Source organism: Cydia amplana, chromosome 23 (genome assembly GCF_948474715.1).
Source record: "Cydia amplana chromosome 23, ilCydAmpl1.1, whole genome shotgun sequence".
In the NCBI taxonomy this organism is placed as follows: Eukaryota; Metazoa; Arthropoda; class Insecta; order Lepidoptera; family Tortricidae; genus Cydia; species Cydia amplana.
In genome coordinates this window covers 10,125,339-10,149,427 of record NC_086091.1, presented here as the reverse complement: position 1 = coordinate 10,149,427, position 24,089 = coordinate 10,125,339, and the positions used below count along the sequence as shown (strand labels likewise).

Below are 24,089 nucleotides of genomic sequence, written 5' to 3'. Positions count from 1 at the left end.
TGTTTTTTATTGTGAGTGAACACCCATAATACATAGCTACCAGCCGCCTCTGCTGTCAAGCTCGCACAGTGACATTGACAACCGGCATCATGGGCGGGACAGCAATATAATTATGCGCGTGCGATAGAGATAGCAACAGGTGGGTCAATGAACGAAAATCTATATGAAAAGCGTCTCTGCTTTATACAAAAAACCGGCCAAGTGCGAGTCGGACTCGCGCATGGAGGGTTCCGCACTATCAACAAAAAATAGAGCAAAAAAATCGTGTTTGTTGTATGGGAGCCCCCCTTAAATATTTATTTTATTTTTAGTATTTGTTGTTATAGCGGCAACAGTGATACATCAATTATGAAAATTTCAACTGTCTAGCTATCGCGGTTCATGAGGTACAGCCTGGTGACAGACGGACGGACGGACGGACAGCGAAGTCTTAGTAATAGGGTCCCGTTTTTTACCCTTTGGGTACGGAACCCTAAAAACTAAGCTAACTTGCTTGTTACTAAGTAAGTCGTCTCGCTAAATTTAAAATGCGAAAAAACTGCTTTCGTTCAAGTATCATCAAATCGAGGCTCCTCTAGCTAACATGATATAAATCTGAGAATATTAAATTTATGATAAAAATATCCACGTTCTAGAGATGAGATAAAATTTTCACTGGAAAAAAATATACCTATTTCATTTTCCCGCCTAGAGGTTCCGTTTGGCAGTGAATATAATGCATTTGGTTTAATTTAAAGGCTTTTGAGAGATTTAGTCGTTGTAAAGTCGTTTTTATGATAAAAAATCTTTTTTTAGGGTTCCGTTACCCACAGACAAGACATCCTCTAGACTGAGCATAGTAACGCTACCCCCTCTGCCACTTATACGGTAGTTTTACTCCATCTTCGAGTCAATCCCGTGCCGTGATTGGTCCGTGTCAATAGTCAATAGTCAAAATATACTTTATTCATGTAGGCCTAGCAACAAGCACTTATGAATCGTAACATACTTATAAATTATCTTAAGCTAATTATCAGAGCAATTTATTGATGTTATTATTTCATAAGAATATTGGATTATTATACAAATCAAATTTAACACAAATTTAAGAATTTCACAAAAGGATCGTCAAACATGAAAAAAAATTGTATAAAAAATACTAGTCTAGAATGTTTCTAGAATAAAATCTAAATGTCAAATAAATAAATAAAAAACACAAAAGAAGTACATACATCGGAAGTCATGTCTTTGAACGGACCAATCACGGCACGGGATTCGCTCACCTCGTCCCCCCGCACCCCCGTATTTTTGGCAGCATCGGTTTCATGAAATAGTTGCTCTAAACTCCGTCTAGAGGAGTCCTAGTCTATGCCGTTACCCAAAGGGTAAAAACGGGACCGCCTGTCTGTCCGTCTGTCTGTCTGTCCGTATGTCTGTCTGTCACCAGGCTGTATCTCATGAACCGTGATAGCTAGACAGTTGAAATTTTCACAAATGATGTAGGTCTGTGTGAAAAGAGAAGAGTCGTGGAATGTATGGGGCCTAATACATTTCTGGACAGACTTTATTTCTGTTGCCGCTAGAACAACAAATACTAAAGAGTACGGAACCCGCGGTGGGCGAGTCCGACTCGCACTTGTCCGGTTTTATTTTCATGTTGTTATTTGTTACCACATAATTTAATGTCATTTCGTGTCAATTCTTACAAATAAGAAAAAAAACAAAACACTTAAGCAAACTTTGAGACAAATTATGAATTAAAATAACTAGGTATTAACTATTTTAAACTATAACTTTACATTTATATCGGGTCCCTGTCGGCCCAATTTTTTTTTAGTTTTCTCCTTTTTAAGATTAAGTACCTAGTTCTATTTAAGATTTAGTTTTAAGTTCAGTTAATGTTATGCTACAAGTATATTTTTACTACAACTATTTGTTTATACTTATATTTTTCGTATGGTGTAAACATTTTCTTAAGTTTACAAACATAAGTGTAAACATACCTATATTTATTCTGTTGCTTAAAAGAAGATGCCAAAATTGCCAAAGTATTATTACAATACTTATACAAAAAACCAGTAAATATATTATTTTTAATTAATGTAAAAAAGCAAATTGTACGACGAAATGGACCACACAAAACTAAAAATATCAATCAAAACTTAAATGTCATTTACTAAAGAAATTCATCGTTTCTTCAAAAACTTTTAAAATACATTTTGGCAAACAGTCAAACTCTATCACTCGGATTGAAAATCGGCCGTCATATTTCAAACTTTAAACTTTTCGCACAGTCCCCATCAGATATCGGAGCGGCCGAGGTGCTCAAAATATGTAAACACGCACTCTACCGCCTTGAGAATAGAGGCGTGTTCAGACATTGTGTGAGTCTTGGCCGCTCCGATATATCTGACGGCGATTGACTACTTTTATAAGTTACATGTCTCCGCTTCTATTCCATTGTGATAAGGGTTTTTATTGCTTGATTCATGTGCTATTTCCATTTGGCTTTTGCAGACAAAGATTTTTCAGAGTTCGATTTGTATAATAAGTTAATAACTTAGGTACGGTCTAGTAGCTTATTTTAACTGGTATTTTTAGAATCTTTGTCAGTCTTATTCACGTTTATTCGAGGTGTAACATTTGTTATAAAGCCAGTATTTTGAAATATTCTTCGTGATTTTCATTTTTTGCTTAAAAATATTTTATGAGTTGTCACCATGGCTGTCACGTTCTAACAAGTATGTAAGTGCGAAAGTGTCGCATGAAGTGACAGGTGATAAAAATGCGACCATGATAGCGCTGCAGCTTTTTTGCTTTAAAAGATAGACATTGAAAAATTGACATTTCTACAAAAACATGATAATCAGGCCTCGGAGTTTTTTTAGCACGGTAAGACTAAGGAGAGCTATGGAGTCTTTGTTAACATTAAAATTAAATTCATACTCATACTCATCCTCATTAATTAAGTTCGTCCGAATCGTTTTATAAATACTTAGACTACTTATATGTAATTAATTCTGTTTACATATATTTAATTAAATGTTATATTATAAAAAAGTAATAATATGTATATGTGTATGTTAATATTATTATATTACCCATATTGCAGTGTCATCGCTCCAATATTTTATTTAAGTACTTAACGTACCTACATACTATAATTACTGTTAAGATAAGGATATTGGTGTCTTGAAAATGATGCCCAATAATATAATATGTATATGTGTATGTTAATATTATTATATTACCCATATTGCAGTGTCATCGCTCCAATATTTTATTTAAGTACTTAACGTACCTACATACTATAATTACTGTTAAGATATTGATATTGGTGTCTTGAAAATGATGCCCATGAATGCGACTTACGACGTTTATACTGCCCATTATGTGTGAACGAACTGTTTTGTAGACGTAAGGAAGAGTAACGCATAACTATTCTAAAATATTGTAGCTCTATATCAACCTTAATGAATAATAAACAGTTTTAATATCTATGGAATATCGTTTTAATATGTCGAATACGTATTACCAATGTTTATAATCATAGGTTGCATGTCTTAAGTACTTTTTTAAGTGATAGGCCACTTATGATTAAACCTCTTTACCTAAATATGTGTATGAGTAAATCAGATGTCACATTATGTCATGAATATATAGTTACGTATTTCGTTATTGTGATGATCGCTGATATTTATTAGGTCTAGAGCTGTACATAATTTACTTGTACTTAATTAATGAGGATGAGTATGAGTATGAACTTAATTTTAATGTTAACAAAGACTCCATAGCTCTCCTTAGTCTTACCGTGCTAAAAAAACTCCGAGGCCTGATGATAATTAAAAGCGAAAAGTAAAAAAATGTTTGGCTAAGAAAGTTGCCACAGAGTATCATACCGTAGAATACAGAAACAAAGGTCGGGCCCCAGCCTCCCGGCGCGGTATTCGGAAAACAAGATCCGATCTAGAGAAGAGAACGATACGATATGTACTAGATAGATACTTGGTAGTTCAACATACCAAAATACATCAAAAACTCAAGTCACATTACAAATAGTTTACAATAAATACCTATAAACTAACTTATATATAGGGTTTGCACGACGGATTCCAAATGTATGGGAATATCCGCGGATCCGGATCCAGATCCGGATAATTTCATACATTTCGGATCCGGATTGCAAACCCTACTTATATACTAAAACTACAAATAAATACAGCAGATTTCAACTAGATATCTTTTGCAGCTTAATTCGGGCAACCAATGTCACTTTTACGTTAAATTATCGTATTAAGATCGTTTCAAATCGAATCGCAGAAATGTCAAATTTGACAGGCTAGATCTTATAAATATCGTCATCGTATCTTGGTGATGTCTAATAGATATCTATTTCAAAATCCGAATCGGGCCTCCGGACCCTAAACTGAAGGGCTCTTCAGCACGCAAGAGGCAGAAAATGATTCGCTACAGGTAACGACGAGTTGGAGGGTAGCTAGAAATGTTAAATAAATGAAGGAACCGCAGGACTTTACTTATTGGTGTATCGCATGGCAAGGCCACGTATACAAAACATGTTGTGTCATGAAACTGTCAGCGTCTTTTGAAATTAAGGTACAGTAGGCTCATTGAACGGAGTTTTTTAAATGTTACGTCTTTATTGTACAAAACCACAGAATAAATAATAGTACTAAGTACAGAAGACTCACTCTCTAACAAAACGCGTCTGTTACGATCAGCACAGATATGGCCGCTAGGTGGGGACAGCGCCACGCGCGGCTTATGGCTTTCCCCAAAATTGGGACCGAACGGATGCGGATGGACTTTTAGCTACCTGTAGCAAAGCGACGAAATCGCGGAGTGAGACACGCCTGACAAAACACAAATTAACTTGTTTATTTGAAATGCCTGCGGGCGCAGCATGGTTCCATTTTTATCGCTTGTCACTATGCCCGTCACTTTTGCCCTTACATAGTTGTTAAAACGTGGCAGGCATGGTGACAAGCGGTAAAAATGCGACCGTGCTACCGTCGCTGATTCTATAAAACAATAGTTAAACGGCTAAAGAAATGTTTTATTCTGTAAATAAATCCTCATAGAATTAGCATTTGCAGTTTTTCCTGACTTTTACGGTACCCAGGCACTACAGGTTTTTAAAAACCCTCCAAAGTGTAAGAGGTAGAAAATAATTCCAGCTCGCCGTAATAACAAATAATTTTTACCTGTATTCATGTAACGTTTTCCATTTCTGTAAATATATTAACAATATAATAAATTCTGTTATTTCAGAATAACATTGATGTTAAACATGACTTCCTGTATATTTCTAAGGACTCAAAAACATGTTATTTTATTTGTTTTATCTATAAAGACAACGTAACACTGCACAACGTCAGTCAAATGATTAAAATGTCACTTTTACCATACTAGAATATCCCGTAGATCTATAATTTGTATAAATGTAACCTACCTATAAATTTAGGTACAGATAAATTTAGGTGGTCTACTTTGTAGGTATTTTTAGATGTTAGTAAGCTATGTTACACTTTATAGGCTTTAAAAATAGTAGTTTCGTAGATAAGCACGGGGACGCACTTTCAATCAGAAAGGCCGAATTGTTGTTTTTAATTTTTTTAGCCAGTGCAGAAAGCAATCATCCCTTGCCTTGTTAGTAAATCAATAATGCTAGGTAAAAACCTAATTTAAATCAAACTTTTCACAAATACCAAATACATACAAGTACGTACTCAGTAAGTACGTATACGATAATTACGTACGCCGTAATTGGCAACTCGATTGGCCTATGCGTCGGTGTCAGCTCTGCCTACTAATTACGCAAGTTTTCGATTTCAATTAGCGTACAATTGGCGTGTTTGATGCTCGTTAGTGATGTGCGAGTGTCGATAAAAGTATCGATGTTTTAAGTGGTTTGAGACTAGGTAGAAAACATTGCGACGGTAAATTGAATTCCATTATTCTATTTAATGGTGCGGCATATTCATGAGTAGCTAGTAAATTCTTACCAAGAGAAACAGTTTTTTTATTGCGATTTTTTTTGTGAATTGCTTTTATTTGGTTAAACGAAGTGCCGGTAAGCAGGTAAAATAATTAACAAGACTAACATATCTTCGTTTAATGCGACTTACGCGACCAAACTAACTGACAAACAAAATAACTACTTAATTTTGATTGCAAATTTTTGAAAAACAGTGTCGTAGGACCCGTGTTAACGGAACTTAACAACTGACAGCAAAACTAAGTCTCGTTTGATGGATGAGTGACTATAATCCAAATTAGCTTAGAGATTTTGTGACGTCTTGATACTTAAATATAGTAAAACTAAGAATCTTTACCTACAAGCACTTAAGTACTCAACTCTTTTGTTAGAGCCTGTCAGATTATTCAATCTCAAGTTCTTAAATAGAAAAGGTAGAGATTATTAAAAATAAAGTAAAGGAAAACCTAAACCAAAAATTATTTAATTTAACCTCGAGTCTTTGTAGCACCAATTATCTGTTTCGCCGAGACTAATCTTGAAAAAAGAAAGTTCCCAGCTTTTATTTCTAAGTTTTCAATTCGATTGCGGGCCGCAATCACCTGAGCCACAGGTTGGTCTTAGTTGGGTCTTAATTTTAACGAACTGGCACACTGCGCTATTACGAGCTATTGGGCGAGTTTACTATGTGTCTATCAGAATGGTGCACAAAGTGCCAATTCACATTTTGATTGGGAGTGAAATACATACAAGTGAATAATAATTACGTATCATGATATCACATAAATTATAAGCAGTTACAAAATGAGTTGTTTACTTTGTTTAATAAAAAGTGAGTTCAGCTGACGAAATGTTGAGTGTCAGAAAAAATTAAGATATTAAATTTGAGTCTATTATACAATAATTGTTATTCAAGTTTAAACCGCATCCGCAATATAGCAAATAGTGTACTTTTTAAATATTTCAAAGAATGTAATACTAAAAGTATAGTTATAAACGATTTATTAATTTTATAATTTATTTATATTTAAACAGCTTGTCAGATAGTTACGTGCACCGTGACTTATAATGCTGTTTTTCTTTCACGAGGCAAGTAATACAAGAATCAATAAAATCAACGTGCAATGGTCCGTGTACCTAATAAGTAAGCCAGTAAAGTGGCTATTCACGGTCAAGTAACTCGCACCTTATGATGCTGCCTTAAGTTTAATACGTGGATTCAGTGTTGGAAAGTTTTCATTGAATTGAGGTGAAAAAACTTATAGTTACCGCAACCGCTAGTCTGAACACGTCTGCTTTTAAAATCGGACAGTTAGTGGTGCTAATAAAATTAAGAATGGTTTTAAATAAAGTTTAAAGTTAGAGGTAAAAAGATACTTAAGTTCATCCGTCTGGGTATACTTTGAGAGTTGATAATTTCTATTTTCACTAAATTCTTTAAAAAAATCGTCTCAGGTGGAAAACAGTGCCGTCATAGCGATAGTTTTGAAATTCCATTACCCCCAGCATTACAGATTTCGGAGGCATAATATATTGCCTGTCGATATAACTTAGTCGCCTCACTAGGTACTGTGGAAACGCGTTCGCTGGATATGGCAGCCATTTTTTATTTTTTTTATTTGCGTGAGTGACATTTAAAAAAATATTTTAAAAGCGAAGCATTTTTACGCAGCGTGAAATGGAGAGCTATTTAAATTATTAAGTTAGATGCGTGATATATGAAAATAAACCAAAAGTTTGTGTTTGTTGCGAGTAGTGATTTTGAGTCCCTAGCGGAAGATGTTATGAGTAATTTAGAATCTTGAGCGTAGCGAGAGACCCAAGAGGCACGAGGTCAAAAATACCATAGGCCTCTTAGTTGTACAGACCATACCATAGGTATCATTTATTTAGTAATTATTTATTAATTTTATTATAGTATTCAGTTTTTAACCTGTCAACTCAGTGTTTGCTATAAAGTGTAAAATCTCGCAAACGCTCCTTGTCGCTCATCCATACACTATACGTTGTCAACTTTCCATCAGTTGTTTGCAACTTTTTTTGGTATTTACGTTTTTGGAGTTTCAACTGTCTCAAATATTAATCCATAAGATAAAATAAAGAAAAAAACAACGCGTTGCACTCCGGGAGTGCCGACAGAAGTGTCAATGACATCTTACGTCTTACGCTCTCGCGAGTTTAACATTTTTTCCCCATCACAAAAAGTGCACAGCGCCGCTAAAGAAGTTTTCACTTCAAAAATCAACATCCTGCTTTATTAATTACTCCATTAACTTAATCAATTATTAAGTATACAAATTGCCACATAATTCAGAGCATAACCTTATTAAAGTTTTATTTGCCGGATAATTCAATAACAAAGTTATTTCAATTTATATTCCTATAATAAACTTCGGGGGGGCCTTCAATTGTGAGTAAACTCGAGTTCATGACGAAAACGTATAACGTATAATTTTAAGTGGCAATTATATGCTTAATTTAATGTAAATATCTTCGAATTCGTTTAAAATTATTGTTAGTTTAAGGGTGGACAGGCACCTCTGGGCAGGCTCGCTCCATCGTAGGCCACGTCTTCTCCTCGGCTAGTCTGTGGCCATGAGTAAGTATTATAATACTTATAAAAATATTAACGTTGAAATAAGTTAAAAAAAAAGTAATCTTCGTATGTAATAAATAAACTGTCAATCTACCAAATTACATACCTAAAGGTAGGTATATACCTATTTGAGCAGCCAAGTGCCATCAGTTCCGTACCATTACGCAAAAAACGGCAAAAAAAAACACGTTTGTTGTATGGGAGCCCCATTTAACTATTTATTTTATTTTGTTTTTAGTATTTGTTGTTATAGCGGCAACAGAAATACATAATCTGTGAAAATTTCAACTATCTAGCTATCACGGTTCTCGAGTTACAGCCTGGTGACAGACAGACGGACGGACTGACGGACAGCGGAGCCTTAGTAATAGGGTAAAACCCTTTGAGTACGGAACCTTAAAAATAATAAACAAAAAACAAAATCCAAAATAGATTTAGAGCCGATGCCTAATTGGAATAAAAATTTAACAAAGATTGGATGGAAATTGCGTAGAATCATTCTGGATTTATCTAATTCTGGATTAATTGCTAAGAAAAAAATCTCCGCACATGTTTTTAAAAGAAAAGTTTTTTATGGTAGGCGTTTATGGTAAGGATTTTAATGTTTTCTTAGAAAATTAAAGTGAAAAAAAGGTAACATTAAGTAGGCGTATTTACTGAACCAAAACAATTCAGTTTCTTTCAGTATAGGTATTCTTAGAAACATCGTCCTAACAGTAGGTTTATATTTAATTATTTACAGACATTGAGCGTGCCAGACACGTGCCGTGGCGAACAAAATAATATTCTAGTGTACAGTGTCAATTAACGTTTTCATATCTATCGTTACACTGCCGCACTGACGCCGACAGCTGACTGTATAGAAATGCACGGCACGTGTCTGGCACGTTCAATGTCTGTCGGGGCTCGGAACCGGTATTTAAATACCTGTTAACATAGTTCCAAAACCGTTATTTTATTTCGTTAATTAAAAACTTTTAAAGACGCGAGCTAAAAAATTACCTTCTCTCTCCTAACCGGTAAGAAGAGGGAACGGATTTTATGATTCGCAGGGTACGATATAATACCGGTTACTCTCGGCTTTAGGAGACTCTCGGTTAAACTCGTTGTCATACGTGAACGAGACATATCATCAATACTTATTCGATCTATCATCCCGCTTCGATATTTTCTATTTAACCGGTTAATTTCATTCCAAAAAACACCAGAATATTTGGCATAATCGGTAGCCGCAAACGGAAACGAAATCCTTTTCGTTCCCAGGTGATTGAACGAAACCAGTATGAAAAATAAAACGGTTTACGAGCCCTGATCTCTATAGAATAGATTTACAGCCTTAGAGCGGTTTCGCACTACGTCCGATCCGAATCCGATCCGAACCCGTGAAAATATGGTCCGAAGTAGCCGTAGAACTATTTCTATGGTAATTTACGCACTAGATCCGATCTCCGTCATCCGATTTCGATATCAGACGGATCTAGTGCGTAAATTACCTTATTATTCATATAAACGTCTGCTAAGTTAATCAGGTGATGTTCATCATTTGTCCCTCTCTATGGCATACCGAAAGATAGGGACAAACGACGATCATCAACTGATTAAGTTAGCAGCCGTTTATGAATAACGCCATAAACCGAGCTTTAATCCGAACTAGGGTTGTCACACATTAAAATCCTACGCAGGGTTGCCACACGAAATAGACCTGTGTCACATCCAGCGTCTGTTTGGTTCACGTCCTGACGCCAATAACATTGAGTGACAGTGACACGGCCATATTGGATCGCGATATACGAACACTATTGGCATTGATTTTTGTTTTTTTTAATTTCGTTTCGCGGTACCGCTGTGTGTAGTTCTTGAAAATATTGTGGGTAGGGTAGGGTCTTGAATTTTGTGCTGTAGTTTTATGAGTAGGTAGACTTAGTTTAAGAGTTTTTTCCTTAGATTTTTGATAAATACTATAATTCGTAAGTTTTTAGACTAAAGTAAACTTCATATAAAATTAGGTTGATTTTCTGATATTGCCAAAGAGAAGGCTACTTTTAGTAGTTTTGTAGTTCAGTATAAGTACCTAACTTATTTTTTTGTTGATTCCCTTTAAAAGCTGCTTTAAAATTAACCGGTTCTTTTAATATTAAATATATAAAATTTTCATGTAAACAACACATATAATTTCACATCAAAAACAGATAAAAATAATTTCACATTTTTTTTCTCTAATATTGGCAATTTATGCCTAATAGAAAAATTTAAACATTCTCATTTCCGCAATGCAAGCCGTTGAAACGTACGAAAAATTCAAATTGAGATATAAAATGACCGTTTTTCAATAACTTCGACAGGGATTAATAGCTAGTTTTATTTCGATTTCAATTTAGTAAGAACTATAACGAGTAATTCGTCAAGCGATACATTTAAGCCGCTTTTCCGATAGGTATTTAATTTTTTTCTTGTTTTACAATATAAAAAAAACCCTAAAAACGAATGGGAGCTATTATTTTTTTGCGACTTTTTTAAATAGCTACTTTAAAACAATTGGTAGTTGCTGATGACTCGTACGAGTCAGTGAATAAAGGCTAATTGAGATTGAGATTGGGTTGCTGGTGAAGTTTGTGGGGTGTGAGTTTGAAGCATCCTTAGGCATGCCGAAGCGTTCTTAGACATTGCCTAGGCACGCAAGCGAATAATCTGTTATATTCATGATGTTAGATTGAGACCTAGTGCTCATTGCTGTGTGAGTTTGAAGCATCCTTAGGCATGCCGAAGCGTTCTTAGACATTGCCTAGGCACGCAAGCGAATAATCTGTTATATTCATGATGTTAGATTGAGACCTAGTGCTCATTGCTATTCTTGCCAAAGAACAAAAAGGCTTTTGCAATTAGTGACGGAGTCTTAAAGCAAATGGCAGCGCCCGCGGGGTGCCGACCTGCCGACGATTCCCAGTATTGCCTCGGTTTATTAAATATAATCGTACCTACCTAACGGTGCTAACTTACGTAAAACTTATTTTACATAACTTATCACCGTGAGGTAAAACGTAAAACTTAGTTTAAGAGTCCGTTATCGATTTTAGAGCCAAAATGTAAAATTGATAGATTTAGTCGTTGAAATTGTACTCCTTTTGTTACGTAATATCTAAATAACAAGTATTGGTTTCTATTAGCACGTCTTCTTATCTTCGTAATACAAAATTACCATTTTTAGCAGTCCAAACTTTACGAAATTTACAAATAAGATCGACTAAATCAGAGCTTTACGCGCGTTTACCTAAACGTCCATCAGAAAGTAAAATCATTACTAATTTAGTGAGTCTGTCTTCAAAAAATGATCTGTAAAAGTGCAAGATAAGAAGACGTGCTAATAGATACCAGTACTTGTTATTTCTATTACGTAACAAAAGGTGTACAATTTCATCGACTAAATCTATCAATTTTACATTTTTGCGACTAAAATTGATACCGGCCTCTTAACAACGTCGTCATTTTTACTAAAAGTTTGAGTTTGAGTATAAACCATTTGGGTAAAAAAAACTTACCTTTATCCCCTTTCAGCTCCACATTGCCCCGATACCACACGATCCTAGCGGCAGGCTTGGCGTTTTTCGCCTGGCATTCTAACACCACGTCTTCGCCTTCCTTGACTTCCAGCTTGGGGTTCGGGTGGTTCGTGATCTCCACTGAGGTGGGGGGTGCTGCGGACAAAAAGGGGGGGTTAGTTGAATTTACTGATGTGCCTAAGGAAACTTTCCAAAATTGCGAAATGTTTCGGAAATTTAACGTAGGAAAAATTCGGAAAATTTCTTACATTCTTGTATGAGAATTGAAACTTTCCAATTTTAAATTTAAATTTCCCATATTTCCTAGTGAAAGTTTCATTAAATTCCCGAGAAAATATAGAATTTTCTGGAAACTTTCCGCAACTTGCAGATCTGTAGTTGAATTTAAACTATGTACGCGATACACGGCCGTCGTGAACGCTGCTCGCACTGTTAGTGCTTGAGAAATACCTAGACTCGAAACATGTCGCGCGAGTGACAAAACAAGTGAGTCTAAATCGTAAAATTATTCAAGGGGGGTGGGTTAGTGTTTTATAGGGAAAAGTATTGAAAATAGCGTAAAATATTTTTAATATATCGGAGCGGCTAATGTTTACGTTCAAATGCCAACTGCGGCTGCATTATTGGGACATTACTGCAGCGGCATATTTTATTTGTTTAAGAAGTGTAACGCTCTTACGGTAGATGTCGCTATGGTTGCGTAGACCCGTATGGTGGAAAGATTTGCTGGCTATGGATGAGGTCTTGGTGGCTCAGTTGGCAGAGCGCTGGAGTATCGACCCAGCGGCCGTGAGTTCAAGTCTCACCTACACTTCATTATCGTCGAATGTAGTAATACTAAAAGCCCGATTCTGATTTAACGATTGGTTACGATTTTGATCTTATTTTGATACGTACTTGAAGATCGCTGACGCTGATTGGATTAAAATTGTGTTAAAAATATGAAACAATTATTTTATGCGTATACGATCCAATGCATTAATTTAACCCCAATTCGTATTTAAATAACGTAGCGAGTTGTATATTGAATATTACGTAGGTTGCCCTGAAAGTTTCGGGAATTGCATACTTAGGAACGTATATTTGACATGTGTTATACCTCTTTGTTACAAGCATAGTCTCATTATTCGAAAACACTGGCCACTTAGAAAAAAAAAACAATGTTCTATTTTCAATTGTTTTTTAAAGTCGTTGAGTCGCTGGTGAAAATGGAGCTGTCCCGCGAAAGTTTTAGAGCAATGATTTATTATGACTTTAAAAGTGGATTAACACAACAACAATGTGGAGACCGATTGACTATTGCTTTTAGTAGTGAAGCACCTTCGAAGACGACAATATACAGGTGGTATTCGGAATTTCAACGTGGCCGTGTGTCTCTTGCGGATGACGTACGTGAGGGTCGACCGAAAACTGCCGTTACCGATCAAAACATCGATGTTGTTCGCCAACTGATAAAAGAAGATAGGCATGTTACATATCGGGAAATTCAGGAGACTTTAGGCATTGGAATGAGTCAGGTACAAGTTATTTTACAGCAAGAGTTGGGCGTGCGGAAGTTGTTTTCCCGGTGGATTCCTCACTTGTTATCTGACGAGCAGAAAACGGTCCGTGTCAATTGGTGCCACAAAACCCTAAAAAGATTTAATGGAGGAAGCTCAACTGCCGTTTTTAGTATTGTGTCAGGTGACGAGTCATGGATTTACGCATATGAGCCTGAATCCAAAAACCAATCTCGAGTATGGGTTTACGAAGACGAGCCGAAGCCAACAAAAGTTGTTCGTTCTCGCAGCACGATCAAAAAAATGGTAGCCACGTTTGTCTCCAAATCGGGTCACGTGGCGACTATTGCTCTTGAAGATCGAAGAACTGTCAATGCCGATTGGTATATAGGCGTTTGTTTACCGATTGTTTTTGCTGAACTGCGAAAAAATAACCCTAACCGCCGTATTATACTACACCATGATAATGCCAGCCCTCATACTGCTCAGAAAACAAACGACTATCTGAAGGGCGAAAAAGTCGAATTACTGGACCATCCTCCGTACAGCCCCGACCTAAGTCCCAACGATTTTTTTACTTTCCCGAAAATAAAGAATCGGTTGCGTGGTCAGCGTTTTCAGACCGCGGAAGAAGCAGTCCACGCTTATAAAATGGCCATTTCGTCAACCCCCAGTTCAGAGTTCAATAACTGTTTTGAAAACTGGTTTCAGAGAATGAAAAAGTGCATTAAACACAAAGGAGAATACTTTGAAAAACAATAAAAGTACTTTTATTTCATTTAAACGCGTATTTTTTCCAATTCCCGAAACTTTCAGGGCAACCTACGTATTTTAAGCTCATGAAATTATTTGTCCGCGTATTCTGTTATGTTATGAATTGATTTATTAATAAATTGAACAGAGGCAGAATTAAAAAATAACCGTAACTAATTTAATCACTGTGGCTTTATGTTTTACCGAAAAACCGAGAGCGGTATTCTGATTTAAAAATTAAGGTTTTGATATTGATATGACGACCGGTCTGGCCTAGTGGGTAGTGACCCTGCCTGTGAAGCCGATGGTCCTGGGTTCGAATCCCGCCCGGTAAGGGCATTTATTTGTGTGATGAGCACAGATATTTGTTACTGAGTCGATGGGTGTTTTCTATGTATACAAGTATGTATTTATCTATATAAGTATATGTATATATCGTCGCCTAGCACCCATATTATTGGGATAATATTATGGGATTATGGGGCACAGATCATGTCCCATAATATTTATTTATTTATATGATACGCTCGCGCTGATTGGTGCGCGCGAAATGTATTGGCTCCTATCCTATACACGATGGGCCAACGCCGGCCACTCCAAGGGACGCAGCCATGCGGTAGAATGAGATAGCAATATCACTTGCTCCCTCTAACGCATAAATGCGTCCCTTGGAGTGGCCGGCGCTGGCCCATCGTGAAGAGGAGCCATATCACTTAGGGCCAAACGGCGTACCGCAAAAAAAAAAAAAAACGAAATTCCGTTATCTGCCTCTTGTACATGCAAGAGTGATTTTGACGGTAGGCCTTCAGAGCCCACTTGTGCGTTACGTTGCGTTGTTGCAACGCAATTAATGTGTCATGTCTTAAAAATATAAGTACCTATGTAAAACAACGCAGCGTTGACGCTGCGACGACGCTGCAACAACGCGCGCATCAATAAGACTGCGTTTCCTCCAGAGATGAGCGATGATGCTCGCGTTGTGAGTCGTGTCAGGTTTGTGTCATAACAATGTCAAAATCTTATAATCTGAATACTGCCCCGTTTTAAAAGAATTAACAATTTGGGTCGTTTTATTTTAATTAACTTAACGACTATAAATCATCATTTAATAGATAAAGAGGCATAAATTTAATATTAGAGGAAAAATGTCGGATTACGCCAATTAATACTAATTGAGGCCGTGAAAAATTACCTGCCTGTATTACTTTATTTGATTTGGAAACTGGGCTTCGGGGAAAAGATTTTTCCAAAACGTAGTTCGCGGAATTTGTTTTTAATTTGATTTTATGGGAAAAGCAATATTTTGTGTACTTAAATGTTTATATTAGCTTCCAGGAACAATTTGTTGAAATATTTTCAGACACATTTTTTGGAAGGTTTTATTTATTTTTAGGTTAAGTATCGGTTCAATTACAATTTGAAGTTATATGAAGCTTGGAAATATATGAAAAGTGGATAAATTCACTGGCTCGGGCGAAACTCGAACTCGGGATTCTGGATCACTAGCCCATCGCTCTGCCAACTAAGCTACCGAGGCCTCACTCGATGACAGCGAATATTTCCACCAATTTTGCGTTAGCCTTTTAACAAATTGTGACACCAACTACAGTAAGAAAAGTACCATTTCGTACCTTGTCACCGTGACAATCAATATTAAAGTCGCTAATACTGTCACTGTGACAAGGTAAGAAATGACACTGAAATTAAATTCCTTGTCCGTACAACACCATTATTATCAACTGAAAGCTCATCACTACATAGTATAAAACAAAGTCGCTTCCCGTTGTCTGTCTGTCTGTCTGTATGTATGCTTAAATCTTTAAAACTACGCAACGGATTTTGATGCGGTTTTTTAATAGATAGAGTGATGCAAGGGAAAGGTATATGTATAATTTGTTAACCCGTGCGAAGCCGGGGCGGGTCGCTAGTCGTTCATAAAGTACTATTTGAAGGAAAATGCACTTCTAAAATGCATTAAATATCGTCACCAAGCTCAAACGAAAAGTTGTTGAAATGTAATATGTCCGCCATATTCTGGTTATTTATTACAGGGTTTGTTTAGTCGTGGTAAGTGGCAAGTCAACTTGAACGGTTGCTAATCACAATGAAATAAATGTTTGTATAACAGTGAACAAAAAATGGGAGTTGCGCATTATGTGTTACCTACTTGTTACAAAATGGGTTGTAGGATATTTAGCAAAATTTATCTCTGTTATATTTTTAATTACTCAACGAGTTCGACTGTAATTTTTTTCACTTCCTGAGAAAAATTATCAACAACAATTAAACATTAAAATATTGGTTATTTAGAAAATTATAGGGAAGGTTCAATTATAAAAAAAACGAATTTTTGTAACAGTTAATGAGCCCTTTTCATAATGGACAATCTAGCATGCAATACCTACATTATTTTTAACGAACTGTACCAGTACACCTACTGTTATTTTTTGGCGGACATAATAGCAAGGAAACATGATACACCCAGATTTTATTTAAAATAAACAACTAAAAGTCGATGAAATCTTCAAACATCTTTAGTTCAGTAAATATAAATTCATCTTGTTTTTCTGTAAACAAATTATACTTATTCTTACCCACTGCAACGTGTCATCCACATTTCATTTCTTTTCATATTTTATGAATGCTTTTACTTTTTTAGTTCGCTCTGTTTGCTTGGATTAATCTAGTTCTTTAGCTCTCACCTACTTATTTAGTATTATTTAGTACGGTCTTTATCAGGATACATAAAAACGGGCAAGAATGTGTTAAAATATATCTAGACTTGTCCTTTAGGGAGTTGATAATAGACGTGTTCAGATATTAAAAAAATGAAGATTTTGAACCAAGGAATATTATTTGCTTCACGATCTTTTCGAATATTGATATAAGGAAGCAAATGTCTTCTTCCAAGAAATAAAATGAATTGTATAGACCTTGGGTCAAAAACTAATTTCTTGTGTTAAATAACAAAATATAAACATATACGTTGAGACATACAAACAGCAACACTCTTAACCTGTCAAATCCCACGATATGACGTCACCATAAGCGTTCTGGCTCATATATGAGCCGTGGGAGCTGACAGATCAACTGTCCATCGGTGGGCCTTTTGTAATAAGGTTTACTAACTGTCAGTTAACAGTTTTTTTGTGCAAATTATACTAAAGCTAAAACTAGTGACTTCTACAACTTAACCCGTTCGTAAATGTAAACGGGGCACGGGTAACAGGATATTGCCCGGAACAGTTCCGCACTCCTGCCGCCGCACAAAGGTGCCAGGCCGGCTTTGACGCGGCCAGGGCCCGTCAACCGCCGGTCCGGTTGTCAATTTAGATGTTTTTGCTTTGTAAGTTGGCGCCTGATCGAACCTGGGTGTTATTTCGGAATTTCCGAGTGAGAAGGGATGACGCGATATATTTGTGTTAATATGTACTAGACATATCTAAAATAGTGTCCATTTTTTTCACAGAGCTACGTGAACTCTTCTATTTGATTTTCTTATTAAAGTATTATAGTTAGTTAGTTAGAACTATTTCTAAATAATATACGTAAAGTAAACTTCATAATAATAGAGCGGATGTATAATTTAACACACGCGACCTAACAACAGGCATACTCTCCTAAGGCCCAAGGTCCTACGTATAGTACCTATTCAGTTCGATGTAATTTAAACCATGTCCAATTGGAACAGAGTCGCTTTTGCTTTGTTTCGTTCAATTTTCAAACAACGCAAAATTAACTCTATTTCCTTCAATGTAGGTTCAAATTTCAGTGGCAATGGATGGATGGATTTTGGATGTTTCGTTTGTATGGCTGGACCTTAGGAGTTTAACGTAACACAAATAAGTAAACTCAACATTAATAAACGGGTAACTTCATATGGAAATATTACACATAATACACAGGGGACTACCGCCTATCTATACAACCGTAGTCCCTATTTTCCTGTATGGATATTGACATTATGGAAAATATATTTCATGAAATTAGATGTTTGTTAACTATAGCTTTGGCCATTCGTTTTGTTTTTGCGTTTGTTGTTGTACAAACCTCTTTAAAATAAAAGCTTATTATGATGGTGTGGGTACCTGTATAACTAGGTTACTGGTTTCCTAAAGTATATGCGGTCAATGATTCTAATTCTACATAGGCAGAAATAACAGGTTTGTTAAGGACGAAGTTATAAGATCGGACTTCTTTAAATAATATTTCATAATTATAATAAATAAAAATCGAGAAAAATCAAACAATGAGGCATAGCTACGGTCAATACACATATATATAAACATTGTGTTAATAAGATTATAATGTCAATACCCGAGAGAGGAAAATTGGGACTACGTTTGTATGAAGAAGTTGTCGTCTTTCCTCTTAATTGTATGATATGTCAAGTCGTTTGGGTAATGTTTGGTTTCCGTGACTTTAAAGATGGCGGCCGGAAGTCGGAGTCGTGATTTAAAACTTGACACGCTTAGGATTCATTTAGTGGCTTTTTCTGTATGTTAGTTTTCTGCTGTATACTTATATACTCATGTTCAAATTTAGAGCAACGTAAAAAAAGGTATAATTACTCTAGTTATTTCTAAATCAGATATTGAACTTTTTTTTGCGTTCCTCTAAATTTGTACATGAGTGTAGTTTTAGAGATAAATGGTTTCATATTATTAATTTTCTGATATTGAAAGACGTATTTTATGATATTTAGTACATAAAAGTGTACTATTCTTTTAGAATATTAGCTTATCATATTACCTATATGTTATTATTAACTAAAATACTAGCCTCCATTACATCCTCCGTGTATAAGAAGTCCTTAAAAATGATTAACCCATACTCACCCCTTTAGGATACAAAAAAATACATGTTTTAAATTGACCTAACTATAATACTTTAGGTCTACGTATCTTTCTTAAGTATAATTTGAACAAACTTAAATATATTTACACAGACGCAGCCCTAATCAAATCTAACAAGTTCCACTGGCATGCTAGTAACTCGCATTGTAACTTGGCTTCCAAATTAACAATGTCCGACTTTCCAACTCTCAACTCAGATTGCCAATTCTTGGCAAAGAATTCAATTTCCGCACAGTTAACCAATAAAAACCAATAACCATATATTAAATAATAAATTAGACTACTCAACCCCCGTAATTCCACCCCTAAAGTTACGAAAAAAACAACTTTTCAAACCCCCGTCCAAAACTGCTTATCCGACAGTTTTGTCCAATAATGATTTATGGTACAGAAATTGTTGTACAGTTTCTTTTCGGAGTAAATGACAATGGGAGAGTATGGGGCAGCAATTTGTTAAGATTTTTCGTATTTTGTTCTTTAGATGAAAAAGGTGAAAAATGTATTGATAACGTTTGATGGATGGAGTTTTATTCTGAGCGTATTTTCAATGCTTTTTAGAGTTATTTATAAGAAATCTGATCTAAGTTTACTACGAAATATAATGATAATGCAATTTTATGACACTGACGCTTTTTCTTACCTCTCACGACCCATCACATCTGAACTAAAATCAGCCGAAGACGAAAAGCAGAGAAAATATTCCACGGCCTGTGAAATGCGACATGCAACGTTCATCCCACTTGTAACATCTGTTGACAGCGTCTATGCACCCTAAATGTCCTCCTTTATAAAACATATGGCAGAAACTATATCTCAACGGTGGAACCGTTCTCTAAGCACCATACTGGGCTAGCTGAGATGCAGGATCAGTATCGCCGTTATACGCGCCACCAGCATGTGCATCCGAGGCACACGCCACCGGTTTAACTCCATTGCCAGGTGGCTTGGGTTCGACGATGGTGCCGCCCTTCCACACATCGATTGAAACCCCTTTTCTACCCTACCTATGTATTATCTACCCCTTTGCCTATGTATTATGATTGTTATAATAAATGCTTGTATAAAATGTAATATCTGGGAGACCGAGCTTTGCTCGGAAAACATATAAAAACTCGAAAATGCGCGTTTTCCCAGAGATAAAACCTAGCTAGATCGATTTTTCGCCCCCAAAAACCCCCATATAGCAAATTTCATCGAAATCGTTTGAGCCGTTCCCGAGATCCCCGAAATATATATACATATAAATAAATAAATATATAAATAAATAAATATGCAAGAATTGCTCGTTTAAAGGTATTAAATTTATGTGTTAGGTGTCGTGTCACGAAAATCGAATTGGCATTTACGAATTTATAAGTATATTATTTTATTATATTTTACTCTTACTAAAAGCAGTAAGCAGAGTTGAAGCTCTATTTCAAATAGGTTAGTAAAACATATCGACGAAATTTCAAATGTCGTAAGGGACAAACGACAATATGTCCCTTACGACATTTGAAATGTCCACCGTCGACATGGTTATCCTCGTAGCTCGTAGGGCCCACGGCCTTACCTATGATACTAATTATTATGAATGAAAATTAATTTAGCAACAAATCCCGAACGTACCTAAAGTGTAACTATTTATTTATAACATATATTATGTTGTTTTAACCCTCACAGAGCCCGGGCACATTGTTTACATTGTGTATGTATGCGGGTTTCTTGTCAGCGTTTGAGGGTTAAATTTCATACGTATGAATCGGGATTGTTATGGTAAGCTTGTTTAAGAATTAGGTTATAATGGTATTCTATTGTTTAAGGATATAATTAACACTAAAAACTATGAATGTTGATAAAATGTTTCATTCCAATACACCAATATTGTTTTAAAATATCTAGTTAAGATGACATAGGTAGAGGTAGTATCATTTCATTGACAAACATTATAATTATGATTTAATAATAAGGTATTTAATGGATAGGATCCAAAACTGTATCATCAGGAACAAAAGTAATTCCTAATTCAGATCACTCCTCACTAAAACCTGAGGGTTCCGAAACTCTATAAAAACTTTACGGAACCCCAACGGACCCCTTTTAATTACAGCCTTATCTTCCCCACCAGGCGAATAAGTCAATACCTTTTCTCATGGTCAGAATTGGTTCTTACCATAGACAGTCAGCTGCTAGATGGCGCATTAACGGCTTGGCCCTGACATTACGCGACTGGCTTCAGCTAAGGCGAAAACCATAGGTGGGAACGAAAGGTCCGATCGCTGTGTCTTGCTCCAATCTATGGTTGTCGCCTTAGCCGAAGCCAGTCGCGCAATGTTGTGGCCAGCGCGTAAGGCGACCTTCGGTCACCAAGCCAAAGAAGCGTATAAACAGACTGTGTGAAAGACACAGGAACCTATACCTCGCGCGAATGATGATTCATATGACAGTTCCTTCAATTATCTTTTGGTTGAGCTTTATCTAAAAAAGAATTGAATAAATATGTTTTAAGGGTATTTTTATTTAATTGTAACATTCTAAATAAATAAACGTGCTATGCTTAAAAAAAGTCTATAAACATTTGACATTGACAGCTACTTTACACAAAAATGAAGAAGTTACGCTCTGATTTTAAAACGACATGCTGTATTTTTTGAGGACTTTTAAATCAAGCTAAAACATTTTTTACCAAAAGTTTTCTTATGTCTAAAAAAATCTTTAATTATCAATGTGGCTCAGGGATAATAGGGGATCTGAATGTGGTAATCTATGGCTCTTACAGAACGGGGTTGTACGATAGCTGGTTTTAACTGTTTGAGGCAATTAAAAACTTCAGGAGGGGAGAAAATAGTGCATTTAGGTGTAAAGTCCTTTATACACTTGGCGTAAAAGACATTCAAAAATTAAGTACTTACAAACAAAAAGGTTTTGTTTATATATTTGCAGTAGGTAAGTAAAAGTGTTGTATAGTAACCAGCAATAATATATATGTTACTGTTTGAAGGCCGCAAAAATATGTGACACGCTCTAATGGCTCTACAAATAACATCGTGTCAGATATTTTTGCGGCCTTCGTTGTGTAACATATTATTGCGGGTACTGTACTAGTGGCGAGGCGTCATACTTTTCCAACAGGGCATGAGATACCTATCCTACACCCTACAACATCAATTTCATATGATTAAGCTAAATTCTTTGTGTAGGATTTTTTTATTGGGTATACCAACTTATTAGAGGATTGAGAGTCTGAATTCCATATCGGTGAAACAAGGATGTAGTAATAAAATATAATCAAAAAATAACTCCCTGTAGATCATATACAAAGCTCTAATAACGCCACACATACATTTAAACTCACAATCAACGCAACAATAGGGGTCCTTGGTAAACAAACCCGTGCAAACTGGTCTGTTACAGAGTAAAACAGAGCGGGCAGTTGGAAATTAAACGCCGGTTTATAAAATCTAGCCTAGTTGCTAGAGACCCTACAAGCGCTGGAGGCCTAGCGGTAAGAGCGTGCGACTTGCAATCCGGAGGTAACGGGCCTAGTTTACCCTCTGGGTTGGAAGGTCAGATGGCAGTCGCTTTCGTAAAAACTAGTGCCCACGCCAATTACTGGGATTAGTTGCCAAGCGAACCCCAGGCTCCCATGAGCCGTGGCAAAATGCCGGGACAACGCGAGGAAGATGAATCGCTAGTGACCCTGCTTAGGAAGATTTTGCTTATGGCCTCAGGTTGAAAAAGATGTCGTTTATCTTCATTAATAGACAGACTTACAGAGTTACTTTCGCAAATATTAAGTAGGGATTTAGCTATATCTATTTATTATCACTACATTCACTACACCTTATAAAACAAAGTCCCCCGTTGCGTCTGTCTTTTTGTGTGTATGTTCGCGATAAACAAAGTACTGAACCGATTTTCATGCGGTTTTCACCTATTTTTGAAGAAGGTTTATATATAATGCGAAGCCGCCGGCTCGCTAGTACTATATATAATCGTACAGTACCCACAACACAAGCTTTATTGAGCTTACTCTGGGCCTACCTATAATTGTCCCATAATATTTTTTCTATTTCTTTATCAGCGTTTTTTTCCCACCGCTCTAGAGTTTCTCATCTACGAGGATAAGTCAAACAGCTTTTGTCACGGAACCCACTGCCCACTGCTCCAAGGGCCCTTTCATTCGGGATATATTGGCGAAAACGATACACTAGAGCCCGACCAAGCTCCAAGCCAAAGTCCGAGCAAGCATGCCATTTACAACAACATCATTAACTCTGTTAAAAATTCAAATTAGTATGGGTAGCACATCGTAACTGGTGAATTTCCAATATGACTTGGAACTCTGGTAGCCGTTTAAGAAGTGTAACGCTCTTACGGTAGATGTCGCTCGGGTCCCCTTGCCCCAATTGGTGGACAGATTTGCTGGCTATGGATGAGGTCTTGGTGGCTCAGATGGCAGGGCGCTGGAGTATCGATCCAGAAGCCGCGAGTTCAAGTCTCACCCAAGACAGTAATTTTTCCACTTTTGAATTTATTCCAAGCTTAATAGCATCGTTCGCAGATGTTTCTGCTTGTTAAAAATTAAAATTAGCTGGAAGAGATTCCTTATAGGGATAAGTTCTCCTTTGTGCCTATATTTATGTAAATTTAATGTGAACCTATTTTTGAATAATAAAGTGATTTACTACTACTACTATAATGACCAAGTATGGCAATGTCATCATAGAGAGGAAAGGGGAGACTAAGATAACACAGGAACAGATATTTGTGATAAACGCACAAATATAGAGATCGCTCTCAAGCGATAAGACCACCTGTTACCTCTATCCAATTGTCTTTGTTTATGTTACTGTACATTTATTGTAAACTACG

The 24,089-nt window shown here is 36.3% G+C and overlaps 1 protein-coding gene across 3 annotated transcripts in view; it reads right to left on the bottom strand.

Moving 5' to 3' along the window:
* The window catches only part of LOC134658788 (nephrin), a 297,640-nt gene that overhangs the window by 132,001 nt on the left and 141,550 nt on the right, over positions 1-24,089 (bottom strand). For all 3 annotated transcript variants that reach the window (XM_063514434.1, XM_063514433.1, XM_063514435.1), the window contains one exon: positions 12,107-12,262. In XM_063514434.1, the coding sequence (XP_063370504.1) occupies positions 12,107-12,262 (156 nt within the window). The remainder of the gene's footprint in view (positions 1-12,106; positions 12,263-24,089) is intronic.